At 42.9% G+C, this 15,497-nt stretch overlaps 1 protein-coding gene and 1 long non-coding RNA gene across 6 annotated transcripts in view; one reads left to right on the top strand and one right to left on the bottom strand.

Moving 5' to 3' along the window:
* Nucleotides 1-6,224, bottom strand: part of LOC135394422 (tumor suppressor candidate 3-like) — a 118,822-nt gene extending 112,598 nt beyond the window's left edge. For all 3 annotated transcript variants that reach the window (XM_064625157.1, XM_064625155.1, XM_064625156.1), the window contains exon 1: nt 6,039-6,224. In XM_064625157.1, coding sequence (XP_064481227.1) covers nt 6,039-6,137 — 99 coding nt within the window. In that variant the 5' untranslated portion in view covers nt 6,138-6,224. The remainder of the gene's footprint in view (nt 1-6,038) is intronic.
* Nucleotides 6,225-6,261: 37 nt separating this feature from the next.
* On the top strand, nt 6,262-15,480 carry LOC135394423 (uncharacterized). Of its 3 annotated transcripts, none has more exons than XR_010422893.1 (5): nt 6,262-6,303; nt 6,604-6,700; nt 7,286-7,341; nt 7,811-7,887; nt 12,805-15,480. It is a non-coding gene; the product is annotated as an uncharacterized LOC135394423 (long non-coding RNA). The 3 variants fall into 3 exon arrangements; XR_010422894.1 differs by lacking the exon at nt 12,805-15,480 and adding an exon at nt 8,057-8,114; XR_010422892.1 differs by lacking the exon at nt 12,805-15,480 and having other exon boundaries at nt 7,811-8,031.
* Nucleotides 15,481-15,497: the final 17 nt, after the last annotated feature.

Genomic DNA, 15,497 nt, shown 5'->3' with positions numbered 1-15,497 from the left:
ATCCAGAGTTTACCGTTGATGGCGTTCTTAATCTTCTTCTAAGTGTAAATACTAAAAAGTGTAGCGGTCCTGACAATATTCCTAATGAGTTTCTGTTCAGATACGCCCCGTGGTGCGCTAGATATTTGCAGTTAATTTTTTCCAAATCACTCGAGACCGGCCAGATTCCAGATGACTGGAAATTAAGCAAGGTTATACCGATATTTAAGTCGGGTGACCCGTTACTTCCTTCCAATTATCGACCAATATCACTGTCATGCAATTCTTGTAAATTAATGGAGCACGTGCTCTACAAACATATTATGTCATACTTAGAGGAGCATGGCATACTAGGCTTCAGGCAATATGGCTTTAGAGAAGGTTTTTCGACAGTTACACAATTAACAGCATTTCATCCCGACTTGGCTGAAACTGTAGATAACGGAGAGCAGGTTGACATCATATTCATCGATTTCAAACGCGCCTTCGATTCAATTCCTCATTTCAAATTACTGACCAAATTAAAAAGCATATTGAAAAAGGGAACTCTTTTAACCTGGGTCGAGTCTTATCTTGCCTGCCGGAAGCAGTTTGTACAAGTAGGAACGTCAAATTCAGATCTACTGGATGTAACTTTCGGGGTGTCGCAAGGATCTGTGCTCGGTCCGGTTTTGTTTAACTTGTACATCAGTGATATTCCCAATGTTAGTAGTTATGGAGTGAATTTACGTCTCTATGCAGATGACACTGTCCTCTATAGAAAAATTACTTGCCCTGATGGTCAGATTGCATTGTCTGGAGCTTTAGACTGTGCAGCAGGGTGGTGCAAACTTGCTCAATTAACTATAAATGTTAACAAAACAGTATATATGTGTGTGACAAGAAAACAACGCCGGCTATCCTGTGACTACTATGTCGATGATGTCTTGTTAAAACAGGTCAGTTCCTTTAAATATCTTGGGGTCTATTTCCAGTCGAATCTTTCATGGAGTACTCATGTTGACTTTGTTGCCCAGAGAGAGTTGCAAAGGCTGTTCCAACTCAGATGTAAGTTATGGATAAGCACACCGCAGGTTAGACTAACGGCGTACAAATACTTAGTCCTCCCGTTGGTTCAGTATGCCTGCACAGTTTGGGACCCACGTATTGCCATTCATAAGAAACTGGAAAGTGTGCAACGTAAAGCAGCAAGATTTATTTATAAGGATATCAGATGAACAACCTCGACATCTGTTTTAAGTGGACGGGCGGGGCTGCCCCCAATTGAGTTATATTTCAAGGTACAGCGACTTAAGCAATAGTTCTAGATACGTAAACGCAACCCTTACTCTCCCTATTTAGCTGCCGACAGTCAGCCTTCAAGACACAAACATAGTATGGCCCTTCAGGAATTTCAGGCCCATACCGATGTGTTCAAATACTCATATTACCCTAGGACAGTACACAACTGGAACATCCTTCCTGAACCAATTGTTGCTGAACAGAGCATGCCTACGTTTTTAGGTAAATTGGAAAGACATGTGTACAGCTCACTCCTGTAACGATCCAAAGCTGGATCAACAGTATTGTAAATAAATAAATAGTGATAGCACTGGAGGATTGCTTGTCTCAAACATTTTGGAATCACTACTTGCAGTCTCCCCTTGTCATTTTTGTGTGCAACTTGCATTAACGGTTTGGTTGGCAACCCTGAAGTTCATTAGAGTGCCCTCTTCTGAAACCTGAAGTCATTATATCTCTCAACAACAGGTTGTTATGTTGTGCATTTGTCAATATGGGGTCCTCGCCTCATACAAGTTGACTGGTGCTAGAATGCTTGACAGGGTCATTGTAGTGGATGAGGTAGCTAAACATAGAAGGACAAACATACTACAAGCCTCACAATGCCTAGTATGCATGGTGTAACTGGTAGCATCTCTGATCGGCAATCAGAATGATTCGGGGCTTTACATCGCGAGACAACTGTGATCATGAGCGACGCCACGTCCGTGGATTAGTTTTGCCCGCCTGAGGGTCCTTTAACGTCCGCCGGAGTCTTGACACACAGCACACCATATTTAACATCCCTCTCAGAAGACGGTGTGTCTGAATAACTTGTACCCTTCCAGCAAATTACCACCGTTCTCGGCCAGGTTTGAACCCACGATCTTGGGATCAGTAGGCGGACACACTACCGACTGAGCCACCAAGGCCTGACCGGCAATCAGAGGGTGTGGGCTCAAATCCCACTGCTGCCTCTTCTTCAGCTGCCATCACTCATTTGACAGGATGTCTGCTGACAAGTTACAACTCCCTGATGTGTGCCGGATTGCGAAATTGTACGATGCAACATCTAGTACTATCCGTGCAAAGCTTCACTTTGAATTTTTCTTAGACATCAAGTATGTTACTGCCCAGTTGTCAGTGAACAAATCGAAAGGAGGCAAACTTTGATGGTACTCGTGAAAGCTCTCAGTTCCTGCTCAATGCACGGCAATAGCTTCCAGGTCCGTTGAGCAGTTATGCTGCTCTGAAGCAGGGACTTCCTTGCTGGCATACTTCACAACTAGAGTTCTATGTCCGTGTAGTTGAATCAGTACGGCAGAAAATGCTGTCTATGATCTGTGTCTACATGAAAATGTGCAGACAGCTATAAACTGAAAGTGGCAAAGGCTGTGGTTCCATGATTTTCATCTTGAGTAGCGCTTTTGCACTCAGGAGGTCACATCAGCAGAGGGTCTTTTTTAGTGAGTTCAGGTAGTGGTCTTATAATTTTGGCAAAATAACTGGCGAAACAAAAGTGGTAATCAAATTATTTGCCGCAATCCAAGCTCCCCACTCTATGACCCTGACACCTACAGTTCTGTGCCACTCAAGAACTCTGAGAGCATGATATACCGGCGCTGAGTGTGGCCACTGTCAGTTCTCTGAGAACCACTTCTCACAAATTCCACAGCGCCTTATCAAGCTTAAAAAAAAACAATGTGTGTACTGTAATACAAGCGTAAAGTTGACGTGAAATCTGGCACAGTCATGATGCATACAGATGTTATGTTGTGCTGTAGCAACTCCCTAGGCCATGTCATCGTCTGTGCTAGCATGTGGTAATTATGATATGAGGAACTATAGAATTGTGGTATGAGGAACAGACAGTTCTTCCAGGACATCATTGACTTTGTCCTCGTCGCCATGTCGGGGAAGCGTTTGATCGTGACTTTAATCGGCTGAGGGAGAGACCAAAATTAGTGAGACTTGCACCCAAACAAAAACAGGTACTCAACGTGCGCATATGCCATGTCGCGCGGTCATCGTCCGTTTCTTCTACTGTCTTTGCAATATGTATCGCTAACTATTTTAAAGTTCCGACTTTTGCCGCATGAACAGATGACATGTGATATGCATGCCCTCGTGCCGAACAGGACAGAATAAAGACTAAACTTGCGATCTGCCAGTGTTATTCCTCCTTATAGGACCTGCCCAGGTGGAAGTCTCAACTGGAATCCAAAGGGGATCCATTTGCATGCCGAATTGGTTTAAAGTGGAACAAACTGTTTCTGGCTCAGACTGAAGTGGTTCCACTTGTTTGCCAAGTGGTTTCCAACTGGCTTCACCCAGTTACCAGTTGAACTGGATGTGCCTACCACCTTGCTCCACTTGACTGCCAAGTGGTTTCGAACTGGTTTAACCAAAGATTCAGTTGAACTGGACGTGCCTGCCATCTAGTTCCAGAGTGCAAAGTGGATGTGACAGTTCCACTTTGCTGGCAAGTGCACTTGCCCCAGGTCCATTGTAATTTTGACACCTGCCCTAGAAATATGCGAATCTTCACCGGGGTGAATTGAAGATGCTCTGCATTTCTTGCAGGTGCATACAGCTGCTCAACTAGTATGTGCAGGTATGTACACTAGGCGTTTTTGCAACACAAATGATAATCTTAATTTACATTTCACAATATATCAATCGTTTATGGTCCTACCACAATTCCCCCAAGTTACTTTTTTGTCGGTAAATATACCAGAAACATTCACGCAGCGTACCGAAATCGAACTCTGCGTAATTTTCACTCGAGTTTGAAACCGAAGCTTTAACGGCCTCGTCATCCACAAGAGGAGCAGACTGATCGCCATCTGCATCATTCTGCGTTATGAAATATTGTTGCGGAAGGTGGTTGGTCATCGGTAATTCCTGTCTTACAACTCTTCAGAACAGGTAAAAAACCGTGAATGTTTTATGTTTAATCTCTATTGTCAAGCGCTGTATTATGTATAGTTTCTATGTCTTGCAACTTCTGCACCAGCTAAATCGCGAGAAACTACAAGTGACGCACATAGGACTGCAATTACGATGGCGAGTAGTATGGTGATTTGATATTTATGCACATGTATCTGAATGTGTAGATCTACTCCCTGTTATTACTGTTATTTAAAATAGCGTAAGTGCAGGCTAGCTGGTGGGTCAACTGCAAGAACTCCTGTGCAGGCTTGTAACTGACTTTGTAATGTGTCTTGTCTTTTAGCTGGCAGCGTGTCATACAAATGGAGTACACTTGCAAGATATTTATGAAACGTGTAGAATAAGAGCCAGCGACTGAAGTCAGGTACGTTGCATGATTGTTGCAGGAAAGCATTTTATGCATGGCAGGCATTAAGTGTACTTTTGCAACGTTTCTTTCTGAAGGTTTTTTCAATGAAACAGAATTCCCAGTTCATTATTCACAATTAGGTATGGACAGCGCCAGAGTTCGAGGTAACTCGTTACTGTAACTAAGTTCCTTTTTTTGGTAACTTTTAACTTAACTCGGTACTTTTGCGCCGCGGTAACTTTCAGAGGAGCTCGTTCGTTTTTCAGGTAACTTTGCCAAAGTAACTTGAGTTAAGTAGTTCCAAGTTACTTTTATCTCCCTTTTCACTCACGTCCACATATTTTCCTACTTTCTCTCTGGTTCCTTCATGGCATTTTTTGCCATAAAACGAGATATTCAATCAATGACAGTATTTTATTCAGGAAGTAAGAACTGCTGTCATTGCTCAACTGCTCACGCGTGCTGCACCTGCGTAATGCTATTTTGTGTCCGAAGTAACTTGGAAGTAACTCGTTCTTTTTTTTAAGTAACTCAGTAACTGCGAGTTACATTTCAGGCTGAACAACTTTGTTATTAACTTAGTTACATTTTGCACACGGTAACTTAACTTGTAACTAGTTCTTTTTGACGGGTAACTTCTCAATCTATGGACAGCACAACTTTTTACTGGCTAAAAAGTTGGTGATATAATGTTGTGAAGTGTACTTTTTGCACAAAACAGGATCGCAGATACTAAAGTAGCAATGTGAGGTAATTAGCGTTGACTATTCATCTCAAAGGTGCAACACAGGTCAAGGACGACACGTGAAAAAGAGCAGTCCTATTCGCTCGTCGTTTGTGTCCTGTGTTGCAGGTTTGAGATGGACAGGATGAAAAGGTATTTTTCTGAGATGCCAATAAAGTCTGTTCAGTGCAATGTGTCGGTAGTAGGCATTACCACTAATCCAGTTCTTGAACTCTGAGTTCCCTCTAATATCTTCTCAGTGTGAGAAGACACCATCAACAGACCACTACCACACACTGGACTGCATTGTCCTGTAGCAGTATGTACTGTGTTTGGAATATGCTCGAGTATATGTACCCATTTTTGTGGTTTGTGTAAAGTGAGATATTGATATTCTGTACATTTTGTGCTTTCGCTGAGATTGTACTGGTGTTAGTAGTCAAAGGTGTAGCTTCTGCTTCAGGGTGGCTCCGGAGATGGAATAGGCATCAAACATGTTCCTGTTGAATTCACTTCGAAGCTGACTGTGAGCCAGCTGGAAGTGTATTTTAGCTCTATATTTCGTATCTCGCCGCCCATTCGTGCTCCGCGTTCCAATAAATCTATAAACGAAACAAATTACGCAACCGGTCTCCCTAGTTACCTCTCAAACAGCTTCTAGCTTAATTCGTTTCTAACTTGTTATTTAAAAGCCAATTGTAACTCGATTCGATCGCAATACGTGGCACACGACATCAACTCTCATCAGCAATGTTTGTTCCAACATGTACTCACATCTTTCCTTCGGTACTGCGCACTCCCTATCTGTACAATGCTCAAGAGCAATACATAAAGAATTACAGCATGAATGCACGAAACATGTATGTTCACCATGGTTTTCTTGTAAACCCCACGCGTACTGCGCTAGAGTTAGGGGGCCGGCAAAATTTTTTCGCGGCAGCGGAGCGGAAACAGCACGAGATTACAGGAAGTGACGTCATACCTCAACCCGATGCGAGGGGAATGTGATGCGAGGCGGGTCGTTTTTTGAATAGATGCCGTAAGTTTTCTTGCGTCATATGAAATAATTTAGCGTTTTTATGAAAATAACTGCTTAATATCGACAGATTTCGTTCCTCTACCTGCTGCAACTGTGTTTCTTTCTTTATACACGATTAAACCATAGTTTACACGATAATGCTGAATGTCCTCCGCAGCGGCGGATTTATTTAAGCTTTTATCATTTTTCCTGGTTTAGTCCTCATATCATAGAACACACCGAGACCAAATTTCAATTTATCAGTGCATTCCTCGCCTAAATACACCTACTTCTCTTGATATATCCCCTGTTTTATAACAGGATCCCCCCCTTCCTTCACGTTTCTGAAGGAGATGGCGAATGGATACGTCGAAATAAGTTTCTGAAGGAGCACAGAATCCACGACTACACTCACACGGTAAGTATAGCGAACCCATAAATACGTTACCAAGACCACTTCAGAAATTGCACTCATTTAATTTGATTAGTGAACTACTTCACGTGACACACCTTTTCGCCGAAGCATTTCTTCGCATTTCTATCTAATGCTAAAAATATTTTGTTCCACCCAGCCATAGTGTAACTACCAAAGAAGTAGACATGATGCTGTATTCCAGAAGTCAATTTCACATAATTACCTAAATTTTTTTCCATCGATCAACTCTCACACTTAATGGCACGACACATCTTCTAACCACTTGCCGATGACTCTTTCCAATCTTAGAAATTTTACTCCCCCACTCAAACTAAATATATTTATATTGTCTGCAACTAGAAATAATGCCCTGCCCTAGAAATGAATTTCATGTCATTTGTTCAATTCTTTATTTGCAGAATTACATGTTTCGTCCTACATTCCATCCAAGCCATTAGCAGAAATTATTGCATGTTTTAAAAATATTTCTTCCCTACTCAGTCTAAATATATGTAGAGCCTATAACTAGAAATCAAGCTGTACTCTAGAAATGAATTTAATGCCATTTGGTCAATTTCTTATGTGCAGAACTGACACGTTTCTTCCTGCACTCCACCGCCCAAGACGTCAGCGGAATGTTTTGCGTATGTTAAAAATATTTCTCCCCCACTCAGACTAACCATATTTATATAGCCTACAACTACACATCATGCCTTCACCTAGAAATGAATTTCATTTCATTCACTTCATTTTTTATTCACATAATGACCACATTTTGAAAACACGGCTCGTGTCTGCAGCAGTTCGCGAAGTTTCTCCCACTGATATTCAATAGTCAATTCAATCTAATTTCATATGCTGTAAGTAGACATTCTGAAGCATTCCAGATATCAATTACACTTTATTTCCTAAATTCTTTCATCACTCACACATTTCACTGCACGGCTCATTTCTGAAGCACTTGCCAATCTTTCTTTCCAATGTTAAAAATGTTTCTACCCATCTCACGGTCAAGATAAGTTCATGCACTCTAAATAGACATTCTGAAGCATTCCAGAAACAAATTTCTTGTCATATATTAATTGCTTTTACCACTCAACTTGCACATTCCAGGGCACGACGCTTCTCCGAACCACAGGCTGATGTTTCTTTCCCACCTTAAAAATATTTCTACCTCACACACATTCAAGGTAAGTTCATATTCTATAAATAGACATTCTGACGCATTCCAGAAATCAATTTCACCTTATTTTTCCCAATACTTTCATCGCTCACCCCACAAATTTCGCTCCGCGGCTCATTTCCGGAGCACTTGCCCCTGTTTGTTTTCAATTTTAAAAATATTTCTATCCTCCTCAGGCTCAGGATAAGTTCACGTTTTGTAAGTAGACACCCTGAAGCAATCCAGAAATCAATTTCATCTCATTTATTCTATTTTTTAAATCACATAATGGTCACATTTTGAAAATACTGCTCATCTCTACAGGAGTTTGCAAAATTTATTTCTGATGTTAAAAATATTTCCACCTCGATGAGATGCAGTTTAGGTCCATATCCTATAAGTAGACACCCTGAAGTTTTCCAGAAGCCAATTTCACCTCATTTACTCAATGCTTTCCCCACCCACCTCTTACATTTCGCTGCAATACCCATCTCCGAGGCACTTGCCGATATTTCTTTCCAATGTTAAAAATATTTCCTCCCCAATGAGATGCAGTTTAGGTCCATATCCTATAAGTAGACACCCTGAAGTTTTCCAGAAGCCAATTTCACCTCATTTACTCAATGCTTTCCCCACCCACCTCTTACATTTCGCTGCAGTACCCATCTCCGATGCACTTGCCGATATTTCTTTCCAATGTTAAAAATAGTTCTACCCCATTGAGGTTCGATTTAGGTCCATATGCTGTAAACAAACGCCCTGAGACAATCCAGAAATCAATTTCACCTCATTTGGTAAATCCTTTCATCACCCACCTCATGCATTTCACCGAATTGCCCATTTCTGATGCACTTGTCGATGTTTCTTTCCAATGTTAAAAATATTTCTACCCCACTCAGGCTCAAACTAAGTGCATACCGTATTCCCCCGCATCAACCGGCATGCCGGGAAAGACCGGGGGAGGCCAGCGTGCCGCTAAACCCCGTATTATGCGGCATGCCGGAAAATCCGGGACATCTTTTTTCGTGGCGAAGAGCATGTAAAAACCCAGACTACCTTCCATTTTGGGATCAAACCGGACAAAATAGCCTTTGAATAATATAATGCCGTCAAGCAAGGGCACACACACAAAAGGGATTAGCCAGAGTGGAAGCTGCCTGTGACTAATACAGGCACACACTCCTTTCTCATGAGGTCATCAGGGTGACCTAAAAGAATGGGGAGATCAGTTTATCTCTGAACGGCGCTGGGAAGCAGTGTAGCAGTTCGGTAGTGTTCTCGTCAAATTTGACGGAGATGGACGCAGCAGACACCTCTGGCGTTGGTCAATGGGACATGGAAGAGCCAGGAAACAACGGGGCGGCACGAGAACGGCACCGTGGCCGTTCCCGCAGCCGCAGTTATTCCATTGCCTTTAAGTTGGACGTCCTCAAGACACTGGAAGAGCTCAACGGGAATATCAGTGCTACGGCAAGGGCCCATGGAATTCCTCGTCAGTGCATCCAAGACTGGATGAAAAGCAAGGACCAACTTCGCTCATGCGCCTCACTTAGTGACATCTGCATTCGAAAGCGAAGAAACGTTCCTTCAAGTGAGGAGAGGAAGAAGAAACAGGCCAAGTTTCCTGATATGGAGCAGGAACTTTCAGCATGGATAACACTCCAACGTAAGAACGGCTTTCCGGTTTCTACTTGCACAATAAAGTGCCCAAGAAATACTCGAGAACCCAGTCAGTCCCAGGACTTCCAAGCATCAAACGGGTGGCTGGAACGCTTCTTGACCCGATACGACGTTGTGTGCAGGACGGTCACAAGCGTAGGCCAGAAAGTTCCGGAAAACGCAAGTCTGTTGTGCTGCAGCTTTTTTTACTTCAACAACGGTGTTGTTGGTGGTTTACCACCATCGTGCATAGGGAACATGGACGAGACTCTTCTTTGGTTCGATCTGCCACACCCCTTCTTCTTGAACCACCCGATCTCCCTTGAAATCGAACAGGACATTCGATTTCAAGGGAGTCAAGCAAGTGAGATGTAAAACTACCGGAAAAGAGAAGCTGAGATACACCGTTGTCCTGAGTGCGATGGCAGACGGAACGAAGCTAAAGCCTATGATAATTTTTAAAGGGCTCAAGCACGTCCCAAAATGTGAGTTCCCAAAGGAAGTTGTGGTGAGTGTTGCTATGAAGGGCAGCATGACAGCAGAACTTATGAACACTTACAAACAAAGTTTGGGGTGCACGTCCGGGAGCCTTTTTTAAGCCCAAGACTGTCCTAGTGATGGATAGTGCGCCAGCACATCTGAAGAATACCACAAAGACAAGCTTCAAACAGCACTACAATACGTCACTGTCAGTCATTCCAGGAGGCCCGACACCACTTCTCCAGCCGGCGGACATCGTGTGGAACAAGCCGTTCAAGGCGGCCATGAGAAAGTGTTGGGAAGATTGGCTGCGCAATGGGGCCGCGAAGTTCACGAAAACTGGGAAGCGACGAAGCGCTTCCTACCTGACCGTCGCGCAATGGGTAACGGAAGCATGGGATACGGTATCCCACGATCTCATCAAGCAATCCTTTGTGCAATGTGGATTAGTTGGAAGCCAAGAGCAGGACGTGCTTCACAGCTCCTTGAGGGAATTGATGTGTACAGGTATGCCATCTCTTCAGGCAGACGACCCATCCGGTCTCACGGACCCAGACAGCGGCACGGAAGGCGATGACGACTGAGTGCCACGTTCTTGAACACAGTCAAAGACGAAATAAATATTAGTCGTTACCAGTACGAACGACTTCGTTTTTCCTTTTCTTTTTGTTCCCCGCATTTTGCGGCATGCCGAAAAATACCAAATTTGGGAGCGGCAGAATCTGGACTTCCCCGAATTACCCGGCATGCCGGTTAATGCGGGGGAATACGGTATCCTATTACTGGACATTCTCGAGCATTCCAGAAACAAATTTCATGTCATTTACTCAATTATTTCACCGCTCAACTTGCACTTTCCGGGTGCGTCACGCCTCCGAACCACCAGCGGATGTTTCTTTCCAATTTTAAAAAATATTTCTACGCCACTGAGATTTAAGTCCGTATCCTATAAATAGACTCTGAAGTTTTCCAGAAGCCTGTTTCATCTCATTCACTTCATTTTTTATTCACATAGTGACCACAATTTGGAAATGCTACTCCTGTCTGTAGCAGTTTAAGAAATTTATTTTCAATGTTAAAAATATTTCTACTTCACCGACATTCAATTTAGGTCCATATTCTATACAGAGACATTCTGAAGTTTTCCAGAAATCAATTTCACCTCATTTGGTCAATGCTTTCCCCACCCACCTCTTATTTCGCTGAACGGCCCATCTCCAAAGCACTTGCTGATATTTCTTTCCAAAGTTTAAAATGTTTCTACCCCACCGAGATTCAATTTAGGTTCATATCCTATAAGTAGACACTCTGAAGTTTTCCAGAAACCAATTTCACTTCATTTACTCAATGCTTTACTCACCTACCTTGTGCATTTTGCTGCAGGACCCATTTTAAAAGCACTTGCCAATATTTCTTTCCAATGTTAAAAATATTTCTATCCCACTGAGATTTAATTTGAGTACATATTCTATAAATAGACCTTCTGATGTGTTCCAGAAATGAATTTCACCTCGTTCACTTTGTTTTTTATTGACACAATTGCCAAATTTGGACAACACTGCTCCTGTCTGTTCCAGAAATTTTTTTCTTGTGTTAATAATTTCACCCTCACTCAGATCCAATTTAAGTCGATATGCTATAAGTATACATTCTGAAGCATTCCAGAAATCATTTTCGTGTCATTTCCTTAATTCTTTCATCACTCAACTTGCACATTCCAGGGCGCAACGCATCTCCAAACCACCTGCCGATGTTAAAAATCTTTTTACCCCACATACAGGCGTGGAAGTACTGCGCCAATTGCGCCATGCTGCGCCGCGACCGATTTGTTGCGCCAATGCACGCCCAAGAGGCGAAACCTACACCCAAACATCATTTACCGCGGACAGTCGGGGTATCTCGTAAGCTTTGCCGTTCGTTCCGCGAATTTTAGCATTTTGCTGCAAACCTTGAGGTTGCTGGCCAAGTGCCAAGTCATAGGCTATGGCCAAGCTAAGTTTAGAGCAGACTGGTTCAGAGTTCAGTTTAGACCACTGATCTCTATGTATAAAGGCTGGATCGTGTATGGGAGAGAGCTACGCATTCGGGCCGCCATGTTGGTGGGCCCTAAAACGCTGTGTGTGCCCATTGGAAACAATGGGAGGCAACAGAGATTGTGAGTATTTATTGCGCTACAGGCGTTGATCATTGTTTGTCGTCACGCGAAGGTAAGGTGCCATTATACTGATGTATCCTAACGGTGTTTCGCAGGTGCCCTGCTTTTCAATTCTTAATAACGTTATGTTTTGCATTCCGAAACTAGACCGTCACTGCAGTGCAGCGCTGGGAATTGTACTACAGCACGTTTCCCAGCCAATATTTCAATAAGAAACGATGTGAGGTTAACAACAACCATGTATATAATATCCTGTCCTGCGTTCTGGACAAAAATTTTCCGTCACGAACGGTCCAGGAAAAGATATACTCGCATGACAGAAAGATATCGTTCTGTAGACTCTCAGCCGTTGTTTTAGCCGTGTATGCGTTTAGTATGATTTATATCAAGCATCGCCGCAGAAAGAGTCTTTTAGTAAACGACATGGGTGCCATGCCTCGCACATATGGACACACCGCCAAGCAGCTCAAATAATTACTTCACGCAATTCGTTCGCGCTCGTTAGAACAGTTAGTCAGGTGGTGATGTAAGCTTAATGAATTAACTTAGGAAGTGGTGACACCTGCTTTAGACGCAGGACTTATCTCTTTTTGAAGTACAGCCCTTCTATGTTTGTTTGTTGCTTCCTTCATTTGTTCTGCGTATTTGCAGGCGCTGTTGTGCCAAACTGAATGTCCATCCAGCACTGACTTTGTCATGCTTGTTATGTGGAGCACGTTACAAAAAATGCAGCTCCACATCTGAAACACCAATCAGTATCATCGTCATCTAAAAGGGGCACCGTGGTGAGACCAGACACGCTTTCTGGAGATCTTCTATGGCACTTTCCGCAGTTTGCACAATTTTCTTCAGCATCGAAGTCTCTCATAGGAACCACTTTCATTAATGACTCCCATCTTACCCTTTGATGTGCAGGGGCCCTCTTGCACTACACACGTATGGTCTGCAAATTGCAACAGAACGATTTGGAGCTTGAAACAGTTGTGCTTTTGTCATTTTGGACCTCGTGTATCCTGTCTGTGAAGCGTAAACAAAAAAGTCTAACACGATATGCTTTTGTAAAGAAGATTACTGATGATGAGTAAAGAGAGTATACATTTTTCAAGTTCAACATTTATTTCTTGCACTTATGCATTTCAGGATACAATGAACGTGCAGGGAGGTCGCAAAAGACTACATTTATTGTTTTGTGACCTTCCTACAATGACAATATATATTTTAGGGATGACAATGGACAGGTACACTCTCTAAATTTGGAGCACTCAATTTTAGGTTGGAATGAGCAAAGAATAGCAACTTCCCTCCTGATATTTTCTCATATATGCTGAATTTTAAATTTAATGTGATCAACGGTAGATGTAAACAACATCAGTACCAGAGAAATGCATCCTCAATAAATAAATTTCTTCTTATAGCATATATGTGCATGCCTATTAACTGAAACGATTATCACAGTTGCCTGACATGTTTTAATTTCTGAGAGTGTACTGTAGAGGCTGCTTAGATCTACAACAGTTCACACAAGGTATTATTTACTGTGAATGCCTTTAAAAATCCCATGTGACACATATGCTTTTACTTTCTGGAGGTGCTGTGGTAGTCAAAGTTTGTTGGCATTACGCAGGTTCTGCACCCATTTCTTGAGTATGTTGAGGCAGCTGTGAAGTAACCTGTATTGATGATTATTCCAATTTTTATGGTGCATCGACAACAAAGGCAATAATACATCAGAACATTGGTTTGGGTGCAACCAGTTAAAAATGAATGTTGTTTAATAAATGCATTGGACAAATGTTAAAACATCAGTTTAAAACATGGCTTACAATCCCTGTATCTTCTAAAAATTGAAAAGATTAAAACCTATTCTAAAAAGAATATGGGGAACTCTTCTAAAAAGAATTATAATTATTATATTGCTGGGTGAAGGAGCCTAAGGTGTGTTTCTGATGTCAACATGTATGAAAATGTGCAAATTTGAGAGAGGCTAACCACAGTGCGTGCACTGAGGTGGTTCCTTCCTGTAAAGTAGAAACCAGTGGATGAGGAACTTGGTACTTATCTGTACACCCAGTCGTATCACACTGCACAGATTATTCACTGGGTAGTCCACATGACGAAACCTGTATTGACGAGACACCACTTTTGCCTTAAAAACTGCTACAAATAGCACGGCACGCTACAAATTATTATTATCGTAACAAGCTGACGATACAGGTGAGACACAAGGCGTTATCCAAGTCGCGCCACACCACCGTCACGTAGCATTCTGTGTCACAAATCAAACCAAGGCACAAAACAATACCAATACATGAAAAAAGGTGACAATCTTGGTCTAATTACGACGTAATACCGAACTTGTGCGCGAAGGTAATTCAAAGAAATGAATGTGCACTCGCTTCCGTAGAGAACACCGTGTACCATGCTAGCAATGCATGCAAAAACGCGCTCGAGTGCTCGCACATATATTGATGACAACATGACAACACTACCAGTGTACTATAACATGTTCTTTCAAGCACATTATGCACTCAAACTGTATTTGCCACCAGGTAACATGCAAGTGTGCTCGATTGAACCTCGGAAGAGCGATCAAACAACCTGCATCCAGTGCTCGTTTTGAACAAAAAAACACTTCATAATGGTCAACTAAATATACAGAATGGACGCTTATTTATTCCTTGATAAAGAATTACTCACCTGTAGAAATTTAGGCCCTGTATCCTTGCCAGTACGATTGGTACGACCGTAATTGCAAGAAGTTGCCATGATCGCTGCGGCGACTGTTGTGGGTACAGTAAGATGGCGGCCGGTTTCCTCACGCTCGCGCTCCCCATCCGCGATCCAGCCTTTTACAATCGAGATCAGTGGTTTAGACTAGTTCAATTTCAAGAAGTTCGACTGCTGGCGGCGTCTAGCCATTCTACCAAAAGCGACGGCAATAACAAACACAAGTAGGAAAAACCACAAAACCGCAAACTACGCCGTGGTCGTGATCATTAGATCTGCGATTAGTACGTGACGGGAGGTAAATGTATCTGCGTCGTCACTCGTGTTATTTGCGACTTCGCGGAGGAGGAGTGTCGTTGGGAGGAACCCGAGAGGTCTGCCTGCCTGATTAGGCGGCATGTTTCTCGGGAAGGGAAAGGTGGTGGAGAGGAGGAGAGGAAAGGGTGAAATGGAAGACCGAGCGGAGGGGGAGGATAGCTGCGTCCATGGGCCGACTTCAGGGGAACTGTGCCGGCATACGCCTATTACACGTCTGAGGGAAACCCAGGAAAAACCCCAGACGGCACAGCCGGCCCGCGGATTCGAACCGCGGACCTCCCAGTTTCCAAGCGCACGCG

The sequence above is a fragment of the Ornithodoros turicata genome, chromosome 5 (assembly GCF_037126465.1).
Source record: "Ornithodoros turicata isolate Travis chromosome 5, ASM3712646v1, whole genome shotgun sequence".
In the NCBI taxonomy this organism is placed as follows: domain Eukaryota; kingdom Metazoa; phylum Arthropoda; class Arachnida; order Ixodida; family Argasidae; genus Ornithodoros; species Ornithodoros turicata.
This window is presented reverse-complemented; position numbering and strand designations above follow the sequence as displayed.